Source organism: Fonsecaea multimorphosa (assembly GCF_000836435.1).
Source record: "Fonsecaea multimorphosa CBS 102226 unplaced genomic scaffold supercont1.4, whole genome shotgun sequence".
Taxonomy (NCBI): Eukaryota; Fungi; Ascomycota; class Eurotiomycetes; order Chaetothyriales; family Herpotrichiellaceae; genus Fonsecaea; species Fonsecaea multimorphosa.
This window is the reverse complement of record NW_015971638.1, coordinates 84,714-104,939: the sequence shown is the minus strand read 5'-3', so window position 1 is coordinate 104,939 and position 20,226 is coordinate 84,714. Positions and strand designations below refer to the sequence as shown.

Genomic DNA, 20,226 nt, shown 5'->3' with positions numbered 1-20,226 from the left:
CTTTGCTGGGCCCGCCCATTGCTCCCGGCTCGAATAATACTTTTCACAAAAGAACAATTGCAGGAATAGACTGAGATGTTGGTCTGTTCCAGCACCTGTGACGATTCCAGTCTCGCCTTGAAGGCTGAAGAGACTGTTAGTCGGTACTCTGATATTCTCGTTCTGCATGGCTTTGCGCAACGTGTCGAGATCATCCTAAAACGACACAAAAGGAGAAACAAATGCTCAAAAGTCCGAGGCTGTCGCAGGATTCGATGTTATCCCAATTTTACCCAGGAAGTCCAATTTACACGGTGACATTAATTGTCTCTTCGCCCGAACTCCCTGACCATACTCCAAAAGTGGAGTTATACTGGTTCAAGAAAGCGTCCAGCATTGCTTGCCTTGGCGCCTTGCAATTTGTGAACAGCTCGAACTGGGCAACACCTTGCTCGTAGAGGATCTCAATCGAGTCGATCCTGACCCAGCCTTGAGGTTTCGCTTCTCGCAGTTGCTCGCCAAGGGCTGTTGCTCGTCGTTTCCACGAAAGCTGCCAGAACGTTAGTACCAGACATAATATATGCAAGGGGGTATAATTACATCTGCGATCAGACCTCCAGTTGCATTACCAAACCAGTTGTGGCGCAGCTCAGGAGGGTACTCTTTCGTACTTTCGCCGTCTCTTACAGGTGTAGCGACGACGACGACACTAGGTAAGCTGATGCCATCAGGCCAGGGCTGGACATGGGACTCGAGCACATGAAATGAAGGGACAGTCGGGCTCGACTGTCGGTCCGATCTTTCCAACCCGTCACCAATGCTCTCAAAATGCTCTTTCATCTTCCACGCATTCGCGGTTGTCCTGTTCAAGATGAAGATGTTTCCGACTCCAAGCCTCACCAGTGCATATATTGCAGCACGGGCCATACCGCCAGCTCCAATTACAAGTGCTGAGGTGTGCTTGGTGATGTGGTTTGCGGGCGTACAGTGTTTAGCTATGCAGACGTATATACCCATCCAGTCTGTGTTTTCAGCGATAAGCTGGGATTTCCCACTAAGAGTCTTCAGCGTGGTTTGATGACTGTTTCTCCTCGCGCAGAACTTTCGGTCGGGAAGCAACGTGTTTGCAGCACCAATGAGCTTCACTGCAGCGCTGTGTGTCGTAGCCAATCTCAGTACTTCGGACTTGAATGGAAGGCTGATACTGGCGCCTCCGAAAGAATCCTCGGCAGAAATCTTGTCGAGGAGATCAAAGGTCGCAGATTCACAGGCTTCGTATGTGTAAGGTAGGCCTTGGCAGGAGAAGCCAGCGTTGTGCATCGCTGGGGAGAGACTCTGCTTGACTTCTGCTCCGAAAACATAGTACTTTGTCCTGCTGTCGGAAACAAGCATGTGCCAGGCTACCCTTAACTGGCGGGAAGTGGCCAGGCTATAGACCGCGTTCAATCCCCGGTTTGAATCCTCATCTTGATGCCCTGCAATGACAGGAGTCATACGATCGTTGAGGACCTGCGAAAGACGACCGAGGCTTCCAGTATTGAAGGCGATTACTGGCGTTGGTAATCCGAGATCTTCAATCATCTTTGAAACCTGACGACAGCGAATGTTGTCGTTGAGAGACTGACAGCAGCATGAAATACTGACCACATCACAACCGAGCTCTCGTGCTCGATGGTACATTGATATCATGGTTTCGTCGTTCCACATGTCTTCCAGGGACTGGTCCACGTAATGACAGCCGATGATTTTGGTGAAGCCTCTAGCTTTGACAATTTCCTTGAATGCGTCGTCTTGTGTTCGAAGATCAATGGTGATATATTCCGGGGCCAGTCGGAGAACCAGCTGCAAAAGGTTCAGGTATGCTTTCAAGTTTGATCTCGACGCGCTGTCCTTGGAGCTGCCCACGCAGTTCACATCAACAATGACCGGTACTTCGAAGTGACGACGAAGTGTGGCGACAGCCCATGCCAGTGTATCCTGTGGCAACAGCGACTGCCATTCGCCTCGGTGGTTGGAGATCCTTAGTTGGACCGCATCGTATCCTGTATCGAGAGTGTAGATAAATCCGGGACGGCTCTTCATGTCAGCGAGATCAATACAAAGCACGTGAGAACCCCGACGCCACTCGAGATCAGAAGGAGAGAAGACTCGGGAGTTGCCCTGGTAATTTATTGCTGACAGCGGACCGTACACGTTTTGAAGCAACAACGAAACATGCGCTCGAGTCTTACGCAAAATCTGAGGGTAGGCTGCTGGCTCCTGAGACCTTTTTTCGAGAAACTGCGCCAGTGTTGTCTGCCACAGCGGCTCCTGGGCTTCATTCAGGTTGAAAAATTCGAAGTTGCTACGCTGGCGAAAGAATAAATGCATATAATCCAAAGCCCTCTGCCACCCCCCATCGTCGATGAGACCAAGATAATTTTGAATCAATTCCCGTTCTCGTGTGACATAGACGACAGGATGATGTATCGCATATTTCATAAGAAAATCTGTTCTTTCCCTGGCGATGATGGGACCACAAGCAAAAACGCAGTTCTTCGTGTTGGTCTCCAACACTTCTTGGACAACTTGCAGCTTTTGCCGCCGATACTGCTCCACCCCATGGGCGCTGCGGTATTCTTGTTTTGTCGAGCCTGTAGCTTCTTGGAAATGTGAGTCGCAGTCAATCACTCTCCAGCCTTGAATAGAGGCAGCAATGACTGCTAGGCTTGATGTTCCCGTGGCCCTGGGCCCAATGAATACAATCGCCGCATCTCGACCATATCTTCGTTGGCTGGGCCAAGCCCATGTTGGTTTTTGCGTGGCTCCATCAGACTCGGGGCAGGTCGCTTTCGACGCTTCCTGTCCGTTGATATCGTCTCTGAATGACAGTTTCCGTTTCATGGCTGGCACCGTCCGGAGCACGGAATGGAGACAACATGGAATGGAGACAAGTTTCGAGGAACACGCATTTGTGATGGGGAGCGAGGAGTGCGTCATCCGACCAACTGACTGATGTTGATTTCGGCAATGACATTTCCCGTGGACTTATCCGCAGCGTCAGATGTCGGTCGGGGGTGAATGGTCCCATTTTGCCTCGGGAAAGGAAATGAACGTCACAATTGAAAGTCCAAGGGGCTCTGGCTCACTCTTCGTCCCAAAATTGTGGTCTGGAGTACCATGGAACCAACAGAGCCTGAAAACGCAGCCGATGACAACGGCAGCGGAAGACCACCTAAGCGACAGCGTGTCTCACGAGCATGTGCGCCATGTCGATATGCCAAACTACGATGCAATGGTCAGCAGCCCGCGTGCTCGACGTGCCAACAACAGAAGAAGAGCTGCACATACGAGACCGTGAGCAAACGCCGTGGCCTCCGCTCTGGTTACGTACGCGCACTCGAATTGTTGTGGGGTTTGACATTTCAGGAACTTGAGAATGCCGAGTCAGTGGTCGATATCTTACTTGGTCGATTGTCAAAGCAAGATGTCTTTTCGAGCCCTGATCGCGCGGAACTAAACCCAGCTGCGTCCACGCTGCTTGATCGGTGGAAGCAAAGTGACATCTCTCGACATCTCGATGACTTACTTGATGACAACGAGGAGTCCAACGACGAAGCGGGAGCGAGAACGAGCCAGGATGAGCCTGAATATCTTCGACCTGACAGAACACCAGGTTGGATAGTCAAGAGACATCCCAAAGACGATGGAGGATCTATAGCCCTCGACCTTGTCAACCCGGTTATCAATCCACAAGTGGATATATGGAGTTATCAGCAGGTCCCGGACACCCATCATAAACCTGAGGTTCAGCCTCCAAGTTATGCCCCTCAGCTCTTACAGTTGTTCCTCAGCCAGGCGCAGTCTTGGCTACCGATACTGGAACGCCACGTTCTCTTGAAAACGTCGTTTTTGTCGCAGAGAAACTTGTCATCCACGCCGTCTGGCGACCGTGCCGCCTTATGGGGTGTTTATGCATATGCCTCAGCCATGTACGGCCATCTACTGGATGATGCTAGTGCGACTCAACATGCCGAAATACACTGCGACTCATTCTATGCACAAGCTTACTCAATGCTACCGCTTGACACAGATGTACCTTTGGAAATCGGGTACATCCAGTGCGCGTTACTGCTTTCGCTCACACGCTTCGGGTCTGGGGCTTTGAGAGCTTCTTGGCGGCTGGTGAGGTTGGCTTCCCAGATGATGGGAGAGATGACACTGCAGCGTGGACATCATGTTGAACAAGACGTCTTTGCGAAATCCTGGCTTGCCTGCTTCATTCTTGACACGCTTACATCTGCTTGCCTCCAGTGCGAACCAACGCTGCATTTCAACGATGTCGTGAATTGGTGCAACATCGATCACAACGGAGTAGAAGAGTGGCAGCCGTGGCACCCACCAAGGTCATCTGATGCCACGTCCGCTCACTCTGGGCAGCCATTTAACATACCAACACATTCTCTCAGTCTGCTTACATTGCATGTAAAGCTGTTGCGGATATTGAATGACAACCTGCGCGCCAGAGATCCGGCCGCAGAGATCTCTAGAGTGGAGTTGGCGCGCTGGGATCAGGAGCTGTTAAGCTGTCTGTCCCACGAAGGTCTGACCTCCGCCTTTCAAAATCAGGACTGGGACATATTACAGCTACCACCAAGCTTTACAAGCTTGAGCATAATCTATACAAGCCTATGGGAGGGAACTTTGAGGCAGCCAGAAGACTCCAGGTCCGACAACTCCAGGTTGGCACAGGGAATCGCCTATCCACTTCTTTCGCGTACAAACTTACAGAAGCTATCGCAGGATCGCAAAGCCAGCAAACAACTGCCCACGCTACAGCTTTTCATCCGATATGGGGGCATGCTTGGTTTCGACGAACTGACTGACAAGGCCGCATCTGGGTCTGGCCATATCACGGAGTTCTCTGGAGGAATAGACAATCGTTTACCATCGCTGGAGCTACCGCAAATAAGACCTGAGCCTGATAGTCAACGCCAGACGCACCATCTGTTCACAAACTTGAACACGAATCCGAACCCAAATCAGCCTGTCCATAGGGATACAGAATCGGATTCCGGATTTCATTCATTCGACGGCTGCATGGATCCCGCGGCTGCACCCTTTCTCGAATTTCTAGATACGTTGGATGACCGGCCAATGTGAGTATCATCTCCCGATCACAAGATCACTCCACTGACTGGAATTACAGACATGACAGTGACCTCTTCAACAAATCTCTTGGGTTTTCGTTCTGAGAAAGCCTGTGCTAGAGAAATCCTAGTTCAGCTGCATTGAGCCATATGATGGATCAACCCTCGTCAGATATGGTTTCGCAGATACAAACTCGGCAAAGGCAGGATCTTCTGCCATCAAGTCGACCACGACAAGTACGCTAGCAATTTTTCCACAACGAACGACTGCAGACTAACCACCATACAGATTCAGGGCAGATCCGCACCGCCTCATTCAGGTCTTACGCTAGGATCCATTGCCGAGAGTTCAAGAATACTCTTGCCACCGGTTTTGAGCCACTAGACCAAGCTGATCCAGGGGCCAACCCAAACACTTTCCTCAGCCCTAGACGGACTCGAGACAAGCACACAACATTCTTCGCTATCTTAGTATCGCCAGACAAGGTGGATAAGTTTCGGTGGGCGCCAGAACACCCAGCGAACTGGGAAACAATTTCGTCCGTCCTACTAACTTGACACAAATTCCCCAGCCCAGAACAGCCAACGTGGAAGAAATCCTTGGTCCGTCCCGGTTATACGCGAGCTTGAGTCCGAAGCGGAAGCTGTGAAACGAGCAGATGATGGTGAACGTAAGTCTTATGACAGATATCGCCATTGATGTTGAAAGCTGATATCAGCGCCTAGATGGCTTTGCGAATCGGTGTGTGTGAAGGATATCAACAAAACCATGAAGACTGTTCGAGCAATAGAGGCGGGTAGCGTAGCCTCAACACAGCGTCGCGTTATGGTGCATACGAATTGTCTTTTGAGGGGCTTCCAAGCGTCGGGTACCAGAAAAGGTGGTCTGAATTCCTGGCTTGGACGTCGGCGAAGTCAATTTTCGTTGATAACAGCGATGAATAGGAGTGACAGATACTGAAAATGTACTTGACGACCTTTTGAAAAGTCCAAGCAGTCCTATTCCAGTAGGTTGGATACTTTCAATGTAATGCTTGGACCGGCGTGAACCACTCTCCTCGTGCTCGCTGTGTATTTCGTACGCAGTCTGTTGCGCATGTCCGAGGCCGCAAACACTATCTGAAGGTCTCCTTGTCAACCCTTGAGAGCCCTGGAACTTCGTGGCTCTCGGCAAAGACCAAGTCCGTAACTCACGTCCGGCAACCGAGCACTACCAAGTCTGTCACCATCAGGTCTTAGTGATCGTTCCAAATTCGATATAAAGAAGAGCAGTCTTGTACTTTCAACGTTGTATCATATTGTGTCGCTTCCTCTACTGCTTCAAAGCCAGACCTCAAGACAAAGGACGGTTCCAGATGGCAAAGGCTACAGCACGTACCGTTCGTTGGGGTCTCATGGGTATGCATTCTAAAAGTATCCCGTTTCAACCCGGAAAAGGCTGATGAATCTTATAGCGACTGGCGATATTGCGAAGACCTTTGCCAAAGATATCCTGCTAGACCCTGTGACCAGGGGCACTAGTGATGTCGTGCATGTAATCACAGGCATTGCATCTTCTTCATCTGTCGAGTCTGCCAAACGCTTCTATGCCGGGGTTGTGCAGCCTCGCCAGTCATCAAGCATCGATTGCAGTACATATGGCTCGTACAAGGAGCTCGTGGAGGACCCGGCCGTCGACCTTGTCTATATCTCGACCCCGCACTCGCATCATTTCCAGAACTGCATGTTGGCACTGAACCACAAGAAAGCGGTGCTCTGTGAGAAGCCGATTGCGGTTAATGCTCGGCAGGCCCGTAAATTGCATGAGGTCGCCAAAGAAAAAGAGGTTTTCCTCATGGAAGCAATGTGGACTCGCTTCCTCCCTCTCAGTGTTGTTATACGGCAACTGATCAATGATCGCGTCATTGGCGATATGCTGCGCGTTTATGTCAATAATTCCATTGGAACAGCCGTTGAGACACTCGACAAGTCGCATCGGTATCTTAACCTCGCGCTCGCCGGAGGTGCTCTATTAGATATTGGAGTCTATCCCTTGACCTGGCTCTTCCAAACGCTATATCATACGCAGGACCCCGATTTACGGTCACCACCGTCTGCTATTTCAAGCCTGGTGGAGTTTCACGAGTCTTCCGGGACAGACCAGATGGTCAGCCTCATCATGCGCTTCAGTATGCCATCCAACTCGAGGTTGAAAGTCGCACATGGCATAGCGTCAACTTCAATGGTTCTGCCAGACACTGAGGCTCGGGGGGGACCGACAGTTCATATATATGGTCTTGAGGGTGAGATTCAGGTGTGGGGCCCGGCTCACAGGGCTCAAAGTATCAAAGTCATACCAAAACCGGGGCATGGGCAGCCTTGGGAGCGCAGCTTCCCGATTCCTGCTCAGGGACACGGTATGTTTTGGGAGGCAGACGAAGCAGCTAGATGCTGGCTAGCTGGCAAATTGGAATGTCCGGGGATTCCGTGGGACGAGTCAGCGCTGGTGATGGATGTCGCCGACGAGATTCGTCGACAAGTAAAGATTGTCTATCCGGATGAGATAGAAACCACCGAGTATCCAGTCCAGCTAGGTGCTCGTCTCAGCTGAAGATCCGAAAGCTATCGAAAAAATTCCTGCTCGAATGGTTTTCTCGAATCTGTAGCCAACCACCGTTGAGTGAAAAGTACGTACCGTTGATGTTGGCTTTCTCGGAACGCCATTCGACTCCACTGTCAGAGACACCGGGAATGACAATTTCCGAGCTAGTGAGTGTTTTGCTCAAACGTCCTTCGACCTAGCAATGCTGACTACCTTCATGTGCTTCGTCGAATCGAAATCTCCTCGCCTTTATCCGTGTGCTAGCCGGTGAATGGCATGCGGATAAGCAAGGCAATTCTCATAATCAAAGTCAGAGAGTATCGCAAACACCGTCAAGACCATTTCAGATGGACCAGCCGTCGACTTGTTCTTTTTTACATGCTAAAGTCAAAGGAAATCAATCACTTGAGGACTTCGACGGGACGCTAGATTTTTGTCTCACAAGATGGACTTCGTACCAACTATCGCATCTGTGTCGCTAGGTCATCCCACCATTCACCCTATAACTACACGACTCTCCGCTGCGGCACGCCATGGCTTCAAAAACGTGGAAATTGTGGAAGCCGACATCCTCGAGCAGGCAAAGGCCTTGCGGTTGGACGATTCCGAGAGTGGCCAAATGGAAGCCGCCAAAACCGTGCGGGCGACGTGTGATGTGCTTGGTCTGAAAGTCCGAGTGTTGCAGCCATTCTGGTTCTACGAAGGGCTCCTCGACAAGGCGGAACATTTGGCCAAGATTGAGAAATTGAAGCTCTGGCTTAAACTGGCAGCTATCCTGGGCACCCAGACCATCCAAATCCCCACGAACTGGCTGACCTCAGGAACGACTGGCGATCTCGAGGTTATCGTGGGCGATCTCGCTGAGATGGCTGATCTAGGCCTCAAAGAGGACCCCGTTGTCTCTTTTGCCTATGAAGGCGTCGCATGGGGAACTCACATCGACACCTGGCAAGGCACGTGGGACGTTGTGAAAAAGGTTGGTAGACCTAACTTCGGGCTGTGTCTCGATACGTTCCATATTGCCGGGCGAGTATGGGGCGATCCCTCTGTACCGTCGGGAATGAACGGAGACGCAGACAAGGCACTCGAAGAGTCCTTGGAGGAGATGGTCCGGGATCTTGACGTAGACAAGATCTTCTATGTCCAACCCGGCGACGCCGAAAGGTTGGGTCGGCCTCTTGTCCCCGGTCACCCGCTTTACGCTGCGGATCAGAAGCCACGCATGACTTGGTCAAGGAACGCACGATTGTTTGCTTACGAGCAACATCTCGGTGGGTATCTACCGGTAGAGCAAATCCTGGAGACCCTGGTTATAAGGATGGGTTATCGAGGCCTGGTCAGTGCCGAAGTCTTCTCCCGACACCTATTCGATCCTAGACCCGAGATTCCGTCCGAATTCGCCGATCGAGCTGCCAAATCATATAGAAGAATGATTGAAGCTCTGGAGCAGCGGTCTGGTCGAAAATAGGAAGTTCGTCACCGACGAGTTCGCCTGGGTCGAATTCAAGTTGCTTAGACTAGCTGGGCGAGGTCCTTTTCTTTTCCTTACTGGGTTAATTTAAATATACGTGGCAAGGCCGGCCCAAATGAAATCCATACGTCAAGCCTCTTCACCTAGGCTGACCGGGTTCGTTGAAGCTTCGGATAAGTGCATATCCGCACATCTGAGGCCTCTAAATACAGTACTTTGTCTGCTTTCCGACGGGGTAGCTTGGAATCTTACATATATGTTGGAATAAGAAAGGGTAATTGTTGTGACAAGCCCGGGTCTTCTAGGAGAAAATGATGGTTGATCTGCACTCTTTGCCGGTCGGTTCGAGGCCGGTTCACGCTATTCGAAATAACGGCTCAGACAGCCTGGCCCTGGAAAGATACAAGCTCAGGGAACTGGCCGAAGGTTGGCCGATGTACCGGTAAGTAACGCATCTTTGTCCCAGATGTTAATATATAGAAAGCTCATGTCTTTGACGAACCCCAGCGATGCGTGCGAATGGGAGAATCTAACCGAGATCTTCCATCCTGACGCATTCATCTACACCACCTGGACTGGTCGGACGCATCATTTGGACTTCATATCAGCTTCCAAGAAGGGAATGGATTCCGGGGCGTTTATTATGCATCGGTGCCACGGCATTAGCACAGACATTGACCCAAGCGCCAGCAGGGCAGTCACAAAGATGAAAGCGACCATCACCCAGCGGTTCGACCTGGACGGCATTGAAGCCGACGCGGAGAGTGATTGTCGGTTTTGCTTCTTTTGGCTAAAGGTCGAGAATGAGTGGAAGGCGAAGTTTGTTCGGCACTGGTATGAAAAGGCAAGATAAAAGAAAACGCCACAGCGTTGATTCCGACCACCATTCCCCCCCAAAAAGTGTGCGACTACTAACATCAGAGAACAGGACAAGTTGATGGCGGTGAATCCCAACAAAGTGCCCACACTTGATGAGGCTAAGCTTCAGACATACCCATCTGGCTACCGGTACCTAGCCTACTGTCAAGAGAAGACCATGGGGGTGAAGGTCCTGCTTGACATGCCTGGGCATAGGCGGGAGAAAGGATTACCTGAAGGTAGTTTGGCTTGCGGGGAGAAGCACGATCTGCTATATTGGCAGTGCAAACAATGGTTAGAAGGCGAAAATTTTGAGATTTGAACCATTGTCGCACTATGGTCTTATTTTCCTGTTTTCTTACCGCAGAGAAGGACTTGGTGTAGCAGTGAAATCGAAGTCGCCATAATAAGAACGGGCCCCTCCCACAAACTAACAAGTCCTCTACAAGTCTCGGATAGGTGAGGTAATACCCGAGTCCGGAACAAGGCTGAGCTCGCCGTCGAACCACTTCGTCTTGACCTCCGAAAAGTTGGAGTAGCTTTGCAGGACGGCGTAAACATCGGCAGCTGACAATCGACATTCACTGAACTACCAGGCACAGCACACACCTTGTTCTTCCCTCGCCTCTTGCCCCAGCATAGCGATAGTTTGTCTTTATTGTCTCCGACAGACATAGCTACAATTCAGCGTGCGGACGTGAACGAGGTAACTGGCTAAACAAAATGGTCCGGAATAGTCCCCCAACCCCTCTCTGCTGCCCTTCCTCAAACCAAGAATTCTCCCTCGACAACAGCCGGGCAACTAACAATCGACAATTGGCGATCGATCAATGACAGGCTTCTGAACTCCCGGCATACATCCTTGCGACGCTCACCTCGGTGGGCGGCGTGACGGGCTACGTGCGCACAGGCAGCGTCCCCAGCATCGCGGCGGGCCTCACTGTTGGAATCCTGGTACGTAAACGCGACACCAGAGCTCCCTCTTATCTACCTAGCTGCGTAACTACGTAGCACCAGCCTCGCTAACACTTCATGATGTGTGTAGTATGGTCTCGGCGGCTACCGCATTTCCAAGAAACAGCCCTACGGCGTCGAACTCGCGCTCCTGGCTTCCGTATTGCTCGCGGGCAGCAGTATCCCGCGCGCCATCAAGACGGGGAAACCACTCCCAGCGGGGCTGGGCGTGTTGGCCGCAACAGGGCTGGTGATTTATGGGAGGGCGTTTCTTGCCAAATGAAAAGAGGGCTTTGGGGGCAGGTAGGTGGGTGAGAAAGGGGGGTGGGAGACGGAGGAGGGAGAGGAACAAGAGAAGGAGCGGGAAAGAGGAGGAGGAAAATGAGGAGAGTAACACTGGGTGAGACATTTGCGATGGGAAAAGTGCTCTTCGCATAGGAAGAGTGAACAGAAGCAAAAGAATATCATCTGACATTAATGTCGTCCGTTCGTGGATTGGGGGTATCTCGTTCATATGTACTCGGTACAGGGGCTTGGGGAACAAACACACAAATTCCACTCAGCCCAAAAGCTCAGAGTTCCTGGTTTGGTCGCTATGCCTCCGAGGTAATGCTTCCAGCCGAAGCAGTGGCAGTCGCCCGCCTGACTTCTCCTTCTCCTTGACTGTCCGATGTGGATTTGTTTCTCGCGTCTCGCCGCCCTCTTGTCCCCCTTCTCTTTGGCCTTTTCCGCGACATCTCTCCCTCCACAGCCGCTCCATCATGTCCTGCATTGTTCGATGGCGGGACTTTGACCTTCTTTTTCTTGACGCTCAACGGGTTCGGCCCTTTCGCCCTCTTCAACCCTCTGAGCTTGGGGCCTTGTTTCTCCTCGGCAAGCAGATTGTCATCCTCACCCTCACTGTCCTCCTCTTCTCCTTCTCCTCTCTTCCTCTTTCGAGACGCCCCCAGCCCGATCAATCCCTGACCGAACTTCTCCTTCTCCTGCGTCCGGACAGTGCGCTCACTGACACCGCTCATCTCCTCTAGGATCATCACGCTCCGTTTCACATACACGATCGGCACGCCCGGGATCAACCTCGCCCTGTCTTTGACATCGATGAATTCCTTGGCTCGTGACTCCTTCTCGTTGGCATCCGCAGTGGCGAGGATGTAATGTTGTTTATTTTTCGCATGTTCGTTGCCATGTGGTTGCCCGGCCAGCAAATCGAGTAGACACCGGGCCTCGCTCACAACGCCTAGTTCCTGACCTTCGTCGTCCTTGTGCTTGCAGTGCCGCAAAGGGACTTCTGTCGGGGGAGGGAGGAAATCTGGCCGTGGGGGTCCTCTCGCATTACCCTCCTTGTTTTTCACTTTCTCCCAGTCGGCCATGATTTTTGCCAGAGTACACCTCGTCACAAAAAGTCTGCATTCGCCGTGTAACGTGTTCTCGAGGTATTTCTGTAACGGCATGTGGAACGAGTGGCATGTCTTGAGGAAGTGGGAGTCCAGCAGGACTTGGTAGGGTTCGTGGAAGGAGAAGCTCCTCTGGTAGGCGGACATGATCTTGCGATATCGCTTGCTACGGCGGGCGCGCATTTTGGATCGTGCTGGACAGAGATAGAAAGAGGAGGACGCGGCTGGTTATGCAGTGGACGTTTGGAAAGTCATGAAAAGCAAGCAGACCGTTTGAAGATTGTTGCGTAAATCAGAACAGCATGCAATGTTGTACCTTTGGTGAAGAGGTTTGCACGGAGTATTGAATATAATGTACGAGGTATCTAGTTGGTGTTTCATTGCGCTGCCGTGGAACTTTTTTTGCGGAGAAACCTCGTTTGCCAAGAAAAAGTAAACTCACCTCCGGCTCACCCCGTTTTGGGGACGAGGGCGATGCCCCCCTGTGCTCACCCTTGGCTTGCGCGATTTCCAGCATGCGAATGTTTGTCAATGTCAAGGAAAGGATACCCGACCTCTGTCACTCTCTCTCTTCACTGCTCTTCTCTGCTAGCCCTATCTCGCTTCCGCGGTCCTGCCGCTCGACAACGGGCCAGCGTCCCTTCACCGATCGCGTTGAGCAATATTCTTGAATCGATCCTCTGAATCACGGTGTATACCGTCCGCATGGCGGGATCTACTGACTCGCGAATGCGTCGATGAGATCTCGTAAACTCCTTTTCGAGTATCAATGTTCTTAATGGGCCTCGTCCACGACCGCTCCTAACGATTCCCACCTCTTTCTTCACGGCCGTCGTTCTTCCCACCGCAGCAAACCTACCTCGTCCCCGGTCAGATCAGCTGGTCGCAGTTTCCCGCATACATGTTTAGATCCTCTTGTCTCTTCTGTGCTGTATTGTACGAGTTCCACGCGCCTCTTGCTGATTCGGGATATCACCCCTGCCTCCGGTACACTACGAACAGCTAAAGGCCTCCTTCACATTACCAGCTGCATAGGCGTCCACGATACTCTGGATTGTGGTATAGGTACCAGCAACCGTCATGAAGAGCCCTCCTACCACTATAATGCAGTGCAGCATACAGATGACCATGGTTTTCTTGCTGGAAAAGTACCGGCCTTGGTGCATGTAGAGACCCATGCTGGCGGGGATGATCAGCTACAGCAGGTAGCGGAAGTTAGCAATGATCATACTAAACAGAGGAAGGGCTCGTCGGGAGATTGGAGTGAGAAACTTACGCCGGTTGGGGAACAACAGGTTGACGCGATAAACCCGAGAATGTAGTTGAAGAATGGAATCGCCTCAGCCAGGAGGAAGGACAAGACGGTGAGTCCAATTGTCGACGACCTACCACGACTGAGTTTGCATTCATCCAATGCGATAGAAGAGCTTGCTCTGATCAAGGGGTTTAGTAGCCAGAGGTGAGACTTACAGCCAGGTTACCCAGTGTTTGAATGTGTTGCCTTGCAAGTGCTCTGAGTTGCGCAGAATTCGGACCAGGAGCTGGAGTAGTACCAATGGTCAACACTTCGGGCATTATGTCTCATCCGGGCGTGGGAATTACTCACGAATTTGGCAGCGACGTGCACCCACAGCGTCGAAGTCATCATAAAACCTGGGATCGAGACACCATATGCAACCTTCTCTAGGGTGCCTCCTGCACTGGCTAGCGACGGGCTGGCAATGTATTGCCCACAGTACCTGGGTGATCTTATGAGCCATGACCAGGATAACTGTCCATGGGATGTGTACTTACATGTACACAACCATGCCAAAAGACATATAGCAGGCCACCAAGAGACCCTGGGAGACGAACAGAGCCTTTGGAAACCTTTTGGGGACCTTCATCTCGGCGATGACGGGCATGAAGGTCGACATCGAGCAAAAGCCAGCTGCGTTGTCCTGGTCAGTTGCAACTTCTTCTCAATATGGCCATTGGGACTTGATGCGCACAGAAAAGATTGAGCGCGGCGACCAGGCCCGCGACAAATCCCGGATGACCAACGGCAACGACTCCTAGGTCATACGGGCCGGTGGGCGGGGCACCAGCAGGTCGGTCGACAACAGTGACGCCGATACTGATCAGGAAACAGATGGTTAGTTACTTGAGGGATCGCCCAACGCGGAGCGTTTGAATCACTTACACGACAATGAAAACGGCAGTAAAGATGCTCGCAAAGCCGATCCAGGTCAGTATGGCCAATTTCCCCAGGGTCCGAATACTGGAAAGCAACCCGGTGGCAATGGCGGCCACCAAGGTCCAAACAATGCTACAGCCCTTGCCATTGGCGAGGACTTTGAGACCTTGGGACAAGCCAATAAACGACGAGCCAGTTGCCAAACTGTATATTTGCACATTCGTCAGGCACCGATCTTCAGGCGTGGGACTTGGAGGCTTACACCCAGGTCAACAGAAAAAGAAAAGAGGTGACCTCACGGGCAATCGGACCGCCCATGAGCATGGCCCCATCGACGACGTTGTGGACACCACGATACCTCATCCGAAACTGGTACATGACATAGGAGTAGTCTGGACCAACAGAAGTTAGCCATCGAACGCGATCTTGAGGGTCTGAATACACTTACACATGCTCAGGGCACTCCAGAGGGTGAGGAGGACGAGGCCGGGACCATACCCTACGACGCCCAGGGCGGCGGGAATGGACAGGACGCCGGTCGCAAAACAGAGCTTGATGAGGACAACCACTGTCCGCACACTTTAACACATGGCCTCAGTGTTAGCGCATGATCATTGCTCCAGGGTCCTGGCGCCGCGATGCCAGTCGGGGTGAGACTTACAGCCCAAGAGCACGGAATGGCGTCGTGCCCGCGTCGGCCTTGAACACTTCTCCATCATCCTCCAGGACTTCCCCGTTGACGGGCGTGCCTGCCTCGGAGGTGGCTTGACATTCGACACCCAGTGTCATTTTCTCACCGATGACAACTTGGTCGGAATCTGCCTTGGAGTCGCTCATGGTTACCGACGAGTGAGGAACGTGACTGCTACTGTTGTTTGCTGCTTTGGACCGGCTCAACATGGACATATGGAGCTCCCATGGAGACCGTCAACCTGCAACTTATATGACCACCGTCGCGACGTATTGAGTCCCTTATCTCTGTGATCTCGACACCTCGTCTGTATTTCCCTCGACGAGAATCTCCTTCCGGCCTAGTCCCTCGTCCATTTCCGTATATCAGCCAGTTAGGAAGCGTTCTGTGCTCATTGCGACGAAGCCCGATCCTGGACCAATTGGAACGCGACCCGACGAACGCTCCACCTGCCTTCCCATTTCCCAGGCTTGTGCAAGGCCCAGGAACCCATGAAAACAGGAAGGTCTTATCGCAAGGAGCTCCGTTCATACGATTATCTAATGAGCAAGCGAATCAGACAGACAGTCGTCCGTGCTCTGCCTTTGGTACCATTGTCCGGAAGAGAGCACGTCACTTGCAAAATGATCCGCGGAATCAAGGAACGCGGGAAGCATAACCATCGAGCGAATCAGGCACGGATCCATGTGTTCCATCAACGATGTTGAGATAGTCTTTTGGTTGGACGATCAGGACGAGCCCAGGATGGCGCACGCAGCCAGTACATAGGTATTTGTGCATCTCCAGATGGATTCGTTGAATGTGGAAAACGTGCTGATCACGCACACATCGGAGCCTACTTATTAGAGTCGCCTAGAAAGATATTGTGAGCCCGAGCCCGAGTCTATCGGCAACAACACATATCATATCAGATGAGCGATCGACCACAGGCTCAGCACCGTGTATTCATTTCGTTCTAGGCCATTGCCACCAGAATCCTCCAATACATCCCAACAAATCGACTCGATAACATGGCTCCAACAGCTACCACAATAGCTCCAAGTCCGACACCGGCACCGGCCCCGGCCCCCAGGCCTCAGATCAACGGCCAACCACTCCGATCGAAGGGCTACTTCGACACGAGGGCAACCAAAGAAATGCAAGAGCATCTGAAGATACCATCTCGCACGCTGCAAGAAACCCTGGCCTGCGCCTGTCGTCTTGTCGCGGCCAAGCAGGAGGATGCTGGACTGGCCGGCCAGATTACCGCCCGCTCCGCTCGCGGCGACGGTTTCTACTGGACGCTTCGATTCGGACTGGGCTGGGAGGAGGCGCGGCCCGAGGACTTCATCGAGGTCGATGGGGATCTCAACACGGTCACGGGCAGGGGAATGCCCAATCCCGCCACCCGCTTTCACCTCTGGGTGTATGCGGCGCGGCCGGACGTGCAGAGCATCATCCACGTCCACTCGCTGTGGGTACAGAGTCTGGTCGCGGCGCGGCAGCCTCTTGTGGTGGCGCAGATGGACATGACGCCTTTCTATGGCAAGTGTGGCTTTCTGGCGGACTGGCCCGGCGTGCCCATCGCGGACCAGGAGGGCGTCATCATCAGCGAGGCGCTGGGGCCGGTCAATCATTCCATCTTGCTCGCGCACCACGGCCTATTGACTACGGGCAAGTCAATACAGGAGGCGACGTACCTCTGTGTCTACTTGGAAAGAGCCGCCAGCATCCAGGTTCGAGCGGCACCGTATGGGCATTTGAAGCCGGTGGATAGTGAGCTTGCCACGGAGGCCGGGGCGTACTTACTGCAGGACAGGATTGTGAACGCCACCTTTGAATACTGGTGGCGCCAGACCCAGCCCATCAGGCCGCTGTGGCTCTGAAAATGTGTTGTGCCTGGCAGTGAGCCCACCGCCCAACTCTGGTAGATGTACATAACCTACTCACCCCGAGAAGTCTGACGGCCCGGCATCGGGGACGAGGCCACGTCAAGTAATGTTAAATGGGCAGCAACAGCTCAGAATATAATTTCTGCAGCCGACGTGTTCAACCACAGCATGTCGTCAATGTTGAAATCCATATCCCCAAAGTCGACGGGGAAGGCCAAATCCTCATCAAGCCTCGGCTGGCCCAATTCTGCGCCCGCCGTGGCTACGGCGCTGGCGGAGCCCTCATGAACGGCCACTTCGTAGGAGGCTCCCCTGGTGCCCGCGGTCTGGGTGGCGGCCTGGATCTTTGCGGACAAAATGCCGAGCGCTGCGTTGCACCGTTCGGCAGACTGGCCGACCCGCGCGTACGCCTTGAGCAGCTCAATCGCCTTGTCCCAGGAGACGTTCTCAGAACCCCTAGCAGAGTGGTGAGTCCCGTTGTCGATGGGGCGGAGGCGCTCGGCCAGTAGGACGGTGGCTGCCGTGTAGATGACTAGGAGACAAGGCTTCGAGTCAATAAACTAATGGTCTGTTCCCCTCTGCAAGTGAAAGGGGCAACGATGATGGAGCCAGGCGACTTACAGAGGACGGCGAACCACCAGGCTGGGACGGGCCCTGTCACGGTCTCGAAGTCGAATCTCGCGTAGAGAACGTCGATCATCTCGTGGGCGGCCTCGAAACAGAGCGCGGCCGACTGGTTGATGAGGTGTTGGGACAGGCTGCATTCTCTCAGCTGCGGGCGGAGTCTCGAGCTGACCGGCTTGAGGTAGTAGTCTGCAAGGACAGGTCTGAGGACGGCGATCCGGGCCTGTAGGTATCTAGATTCGCATTTAGGTTAAAAAGTGGCCATCGAAAATGAAGAGGGTGGCTGACCGGGCCTGGAGAACAATCCGCTGTCTCTCGTACACGATGCCCTCGTCTCTCGAGTTGGAAGAGTATTTCAGGTGCTCGGGCAGCGACCGGAGCCATTGAAGGAGACGATCGTCGAACTGCAGCACGGCCACGAGATGGCGGGTTTCTTTGCTCGTCACATCCGCGGCGCCCTGGTAGAGCTCGAGAAGGACGTCGTTCACAATGTCGTAGAGTTCGAGCGTCTTGACGAAGAAAGCCGTAATCGCGGGCTGGCCGTCGGGGCGCATTGCTGCGGGTGTGTGTTGGGTGTCGAGAAACTCGTCGTCAATCATCGAAGGCAGTGGCACCTGAAGCGTAGGCGGGACCCATCTGGCGATCATGCTCGGTCGGCCGAAGGTCATGGAAAGCACCCTGGTCAGCGGGAGCGGCCTCTGTCAGCTTACTCCGCCCCGAATCACGGAGAGACTCACCTGTCCATGTACACGCATCCGTGCCATACGCGTCGGGAAATCTCAATCTCTCGAAAAGCCAGGACCCGCGTGGTCGACTGGGCCAGGTGTAGGCCCAGACTCTGCGCCATGCGAATCGCCGAGCCGATAGTCATCCAACACTCGTAGGTCTCACACGTGCTTTGTAGATACAGCCCCATGAGGAGCATGCACTGCACGCGCTCGATCGATGCGCCGTCGTGCGTATGCGGCGCAAACAGCTTCCGAGCGCGGTTCCAGAACGACTGCCCGACCACCCTACGCTGGCCCGGGTCGATCGCCTGCGAGAATTGGCTGCCGAGCGCAAACGCCAAATTCAGCAAGCAGTACAGTGTCTGCTCAGGGATCGGAGAGGCCGACCCCAGCCAGACGCGCTTGTACGTTCCCCAGAAGACGACCCAGTCGTGGACGGGGATCACAGCCCAGACCTCGTCGTGATACGCTCGCAACAGGTCGTCCGCGAACGTCCGCTGCGGGAGGCTGTAGTCCTGCGGATCCTTGAGCTTCATGCCACGGCTACCGTGGCCCGACGTCGCCCGGACGGGACTGACGCCATCGAGGTCCCAGGGCGTCGTCGCCGGAGTCTGTCCGAGTTGTGCATCGATTGCCGAGTTGATCTGCCGCAGGAACGAGCCGGCGCTGCTGGTGCCGAAGAACTCGACGCTGCGCGCTGGGTCGCCGACCATACCCGTCATGGCGTCGGCGTCGATGGGCACGGGATCCTGTTCGTGCTCCCGGAGCGTGCTGCCGCCGTGGGCAGTATTCTCCACGCCCAGTGTGCGTTCAGGTTGCAAGGCCGGCGACGCGTGAGCTTCTCCCGCCGACATCGCCGGCTCGAGCAAGCGGCCACTAGCTTGGCCGTTGGACGCTGTCCGCATGGCAGACGAAGGACCGCGCGAGGTGCTGGACAATTGCGATCTCGGACTAGCTGTGCCGCCTTGGAGGTGGCTGTGATATTGGTGATGGCGAGACTGGGAGAAGGCGCTCTCGCGGCCATTCCCCCGTCGCGCGTACACGCAGCTCGAGTCTCCTCTGTCAAGACAAGGGTGACAGACTGGAACGGCGTGGCCTCGTTAGTTCACAGGGTGTTTCCCCGGGCAATACCTAGGCTGGTCTGGCCGCTTGGACAACTCACCAGGCTGCTGAGCATCACATTTTATCCTTCGTCGCCGGCAATTGTTGCACGCCGTCGCGACCTTGAGGCGCTTGAACATGAGGTTGAACGCAAGAATGAGGGACAGCGACTGGTAATACTACAATCCACCAAGCCTCAGCTCACAGACCGGCGATGGTTGGTCATCATGCCAGCCAGCTGGGTAAGTAGTTGCAAGACCTGTTGCACCGTATACTTGGGGGAGCGGAATTAGGATGCCTGTCACTCGCCATGGCCACAGGGCCGAGGCTATTGTTCTAGTATTGTGTAAAACTAACTAGTGTGCCCGTGCTGTTATCGGATCTCGGACACATGTTGGCCTTATCGCAGTTGAACTTGCAGTGGTAAAGTTTTCATAAGGGTAAGTTGGCCCACTGTTGAACTCAGATCAAGCCGGGCTACCATTTTAGTGTCTGAGAGAGCCAGGTCGGTATTATCGTAATGATGCGGACGGAATAAAGATCGATCCGGCTATGAGCGAAGATAAACAGCGGCCACCCGTCGACAACGGGTCGACGACACAGTCGACGATGAGAAGGGGGCGACTCGAATACTTGCAATATTTCTGGACCGGCGGGGCAAATTTGATA

The 20,226-nt window shown here is 53.4% G+C and overlaps 9 protein-coding genes across 9 annotated transcripts; 5 read left to right on the top strand and 4 right to left on the bottom strand.

Moving 5' to 3' along the window:
- Window positions 1-286: 286 nt before the first annotated feature.
- Z520_02664 (uncharacterized protein) lies at window positions 287-2,862 on the bottom strand (the record flags this gene model as incomplete). Its single annotated transcript, XM_016773177.1, has 2 exons — window positions 287-529; window positions 580-2,862. 2 exons carry the CDS (start codon window positions 2,860-2,862, stop codon window positions 287-289), a joined length of 2,526 nt encoding a protein of 841 aa, XP_016635234.1.
- Window positions 2,863-3,138: 276 nt separating this feature from the next.
- Z520_02663 (uncharacterized protein) lies at window positions 3,139-5,213 on the top strand (the record flags this gene model as incomplete). Its single annotated transcript, XM_016773176.1, has 2 exons — window positions 3,139-5,117; window positions 5,168-5,213. 2 exons carry the CDS (start codon window positions 3,139-3,141, stop codon window positions 5,211-5,213), a joined length of 2,025 nt encoding a protein of 674 aa, XP_016635233.1.
- A 1,336-nt stretch (window positions 5,214-6,549) lies between these two features.
- Window positions 6,550-7,698, top strand: Z520_02662 (uncharacterized protein; the record flags this gene model as incomplete). The annotated part of the gene is made up of 1 exon (XM_016773175.1): window positions 6,550-7,698. The coding sequence occupies one exon, from the start codon at window positions 6,550-6,552 to the stop codon at window positions 7,696-7,698; it is 1,149 nt and encodes a 382-aa protein (XP_016635232.1).
- A 436-nt stretch (window positions 7,699-8,134) lies between these two features.
- Window positions 8,135-9,157, top strand: Z520_02661 (uncharacterized protein; the record flags this gene model as incomplete). Its single annotated transcript, XM_016773174.1, has 1 exon — window positions 8,135-9,157. The coding sequence occupies one exon, from the start codon at window positions 8,135-8,137 to the stop codon at window positions 9,155-9,157; it is 1,023 nt and encodes a 340-aa protein (XP_016635231.1).
- Window positions 9,158-9,471: 314 nt separating this feature from the next.
- On the top strand, window positions 9,472-11,255 carry Z520_02660 (pep2-like protein; the record flags this gene model as incomplete). The annotated part of the gene is made up of 4 exons (XM_016773173.1): window positions 9,472-9,602; window positions 9,668-9,983; window positions 10,856-10,972; window positions 11,064-11,255. The coding sequence occupies 4 exons, from the start codon at window positions 9,472-9,474 to the stop codon at window positions 11,253-11,255; spliced, it is 756 nt and encodes a 251-aa protein (XP_016635230.1).
- A 310-nt stretch (window positions 11,256-11,565) lies between these two features.
- Z520_02659 (uncharacterized protein) lies at window positions 11,566-12,549 on the bottom strand (the record flags this gene model as incomplete). Its single annotated transcript, XM_016773172.1, has 1 exon — window positions 11,566-12,549. One exon carries the CDS (start codon window positions 12,547-12,549, stop codon window positions 11,566-11,568), a length of 984 nt encoding a protein of 327 aa, XP_016635229.1.
- Window positions 12,550-13,358: 809 nt separating this feature from the next.
- On the bottom strand, window positions 13,359-15,379 carry Z520_02658 (uncharacterized protein; the record flags this gene model as incomplete). Its single annotated transcript, XM_016773171.1, has 10 exons — window positions 13,359-13,562; window positions 13,643-13,751; window positions 13,837-13,907; window positions 13,973-14,105; window positions 14,161-14,296; window positions 14,358-14,482; window positions 14,549-14,746; window positions 14,805-14,934; window positions 14,991-15,121; window positions 15,204-15,379. The coding sequence occupies 10 exons, from the start codon at window positions 15,377-15,379 to the stop codon at window positions 13,359-13,361; spliced, it is 1,413 nt and encodes a 470-aa protein (XP_016635228.1).
- Window positions 15,380-16,243: 864 nt separating this feature from the next.
- On the top strand, window positions 16,244-17,098 carry Z520_02657 (uncharacterized protein; the record flags this gene model as incomplete). The annotated part of the gene is made up of 1 exon (XM_016773170.1): window positions 16,244-17,098. One exon carries the CDS (start codon window positions 16,244-16,246, stop codon window positions 17,096-17,098), a length of 855 nt encoding a protein of 284 aa, XP_016635227.1.
- A 134-nt stretch (window positions 17,099-17,232) lies between these two features.
- Window positions 17,233-19,361, bottom strand: Z520_02656 (uncharacterized protein; the record flags this gene model as incomplete). Its single annotated transcript, XM_016773169.1, has 4 exons — window positions 17,233-17,636; window positions 17,726-17,961; window positions 18,017-18,406; window positions 18,466-19,361. The coding sequence occupies 4 exons, from the start codon at window positions 19,359-19,361 to the stop codon at window positions 17,233-17,235; spliced, it is 1,926 nt and encodes a 641-aa protein (XP_016635226.1).
- Window positions 19,362-20,226: the final 865 nt, after the last annotated feature.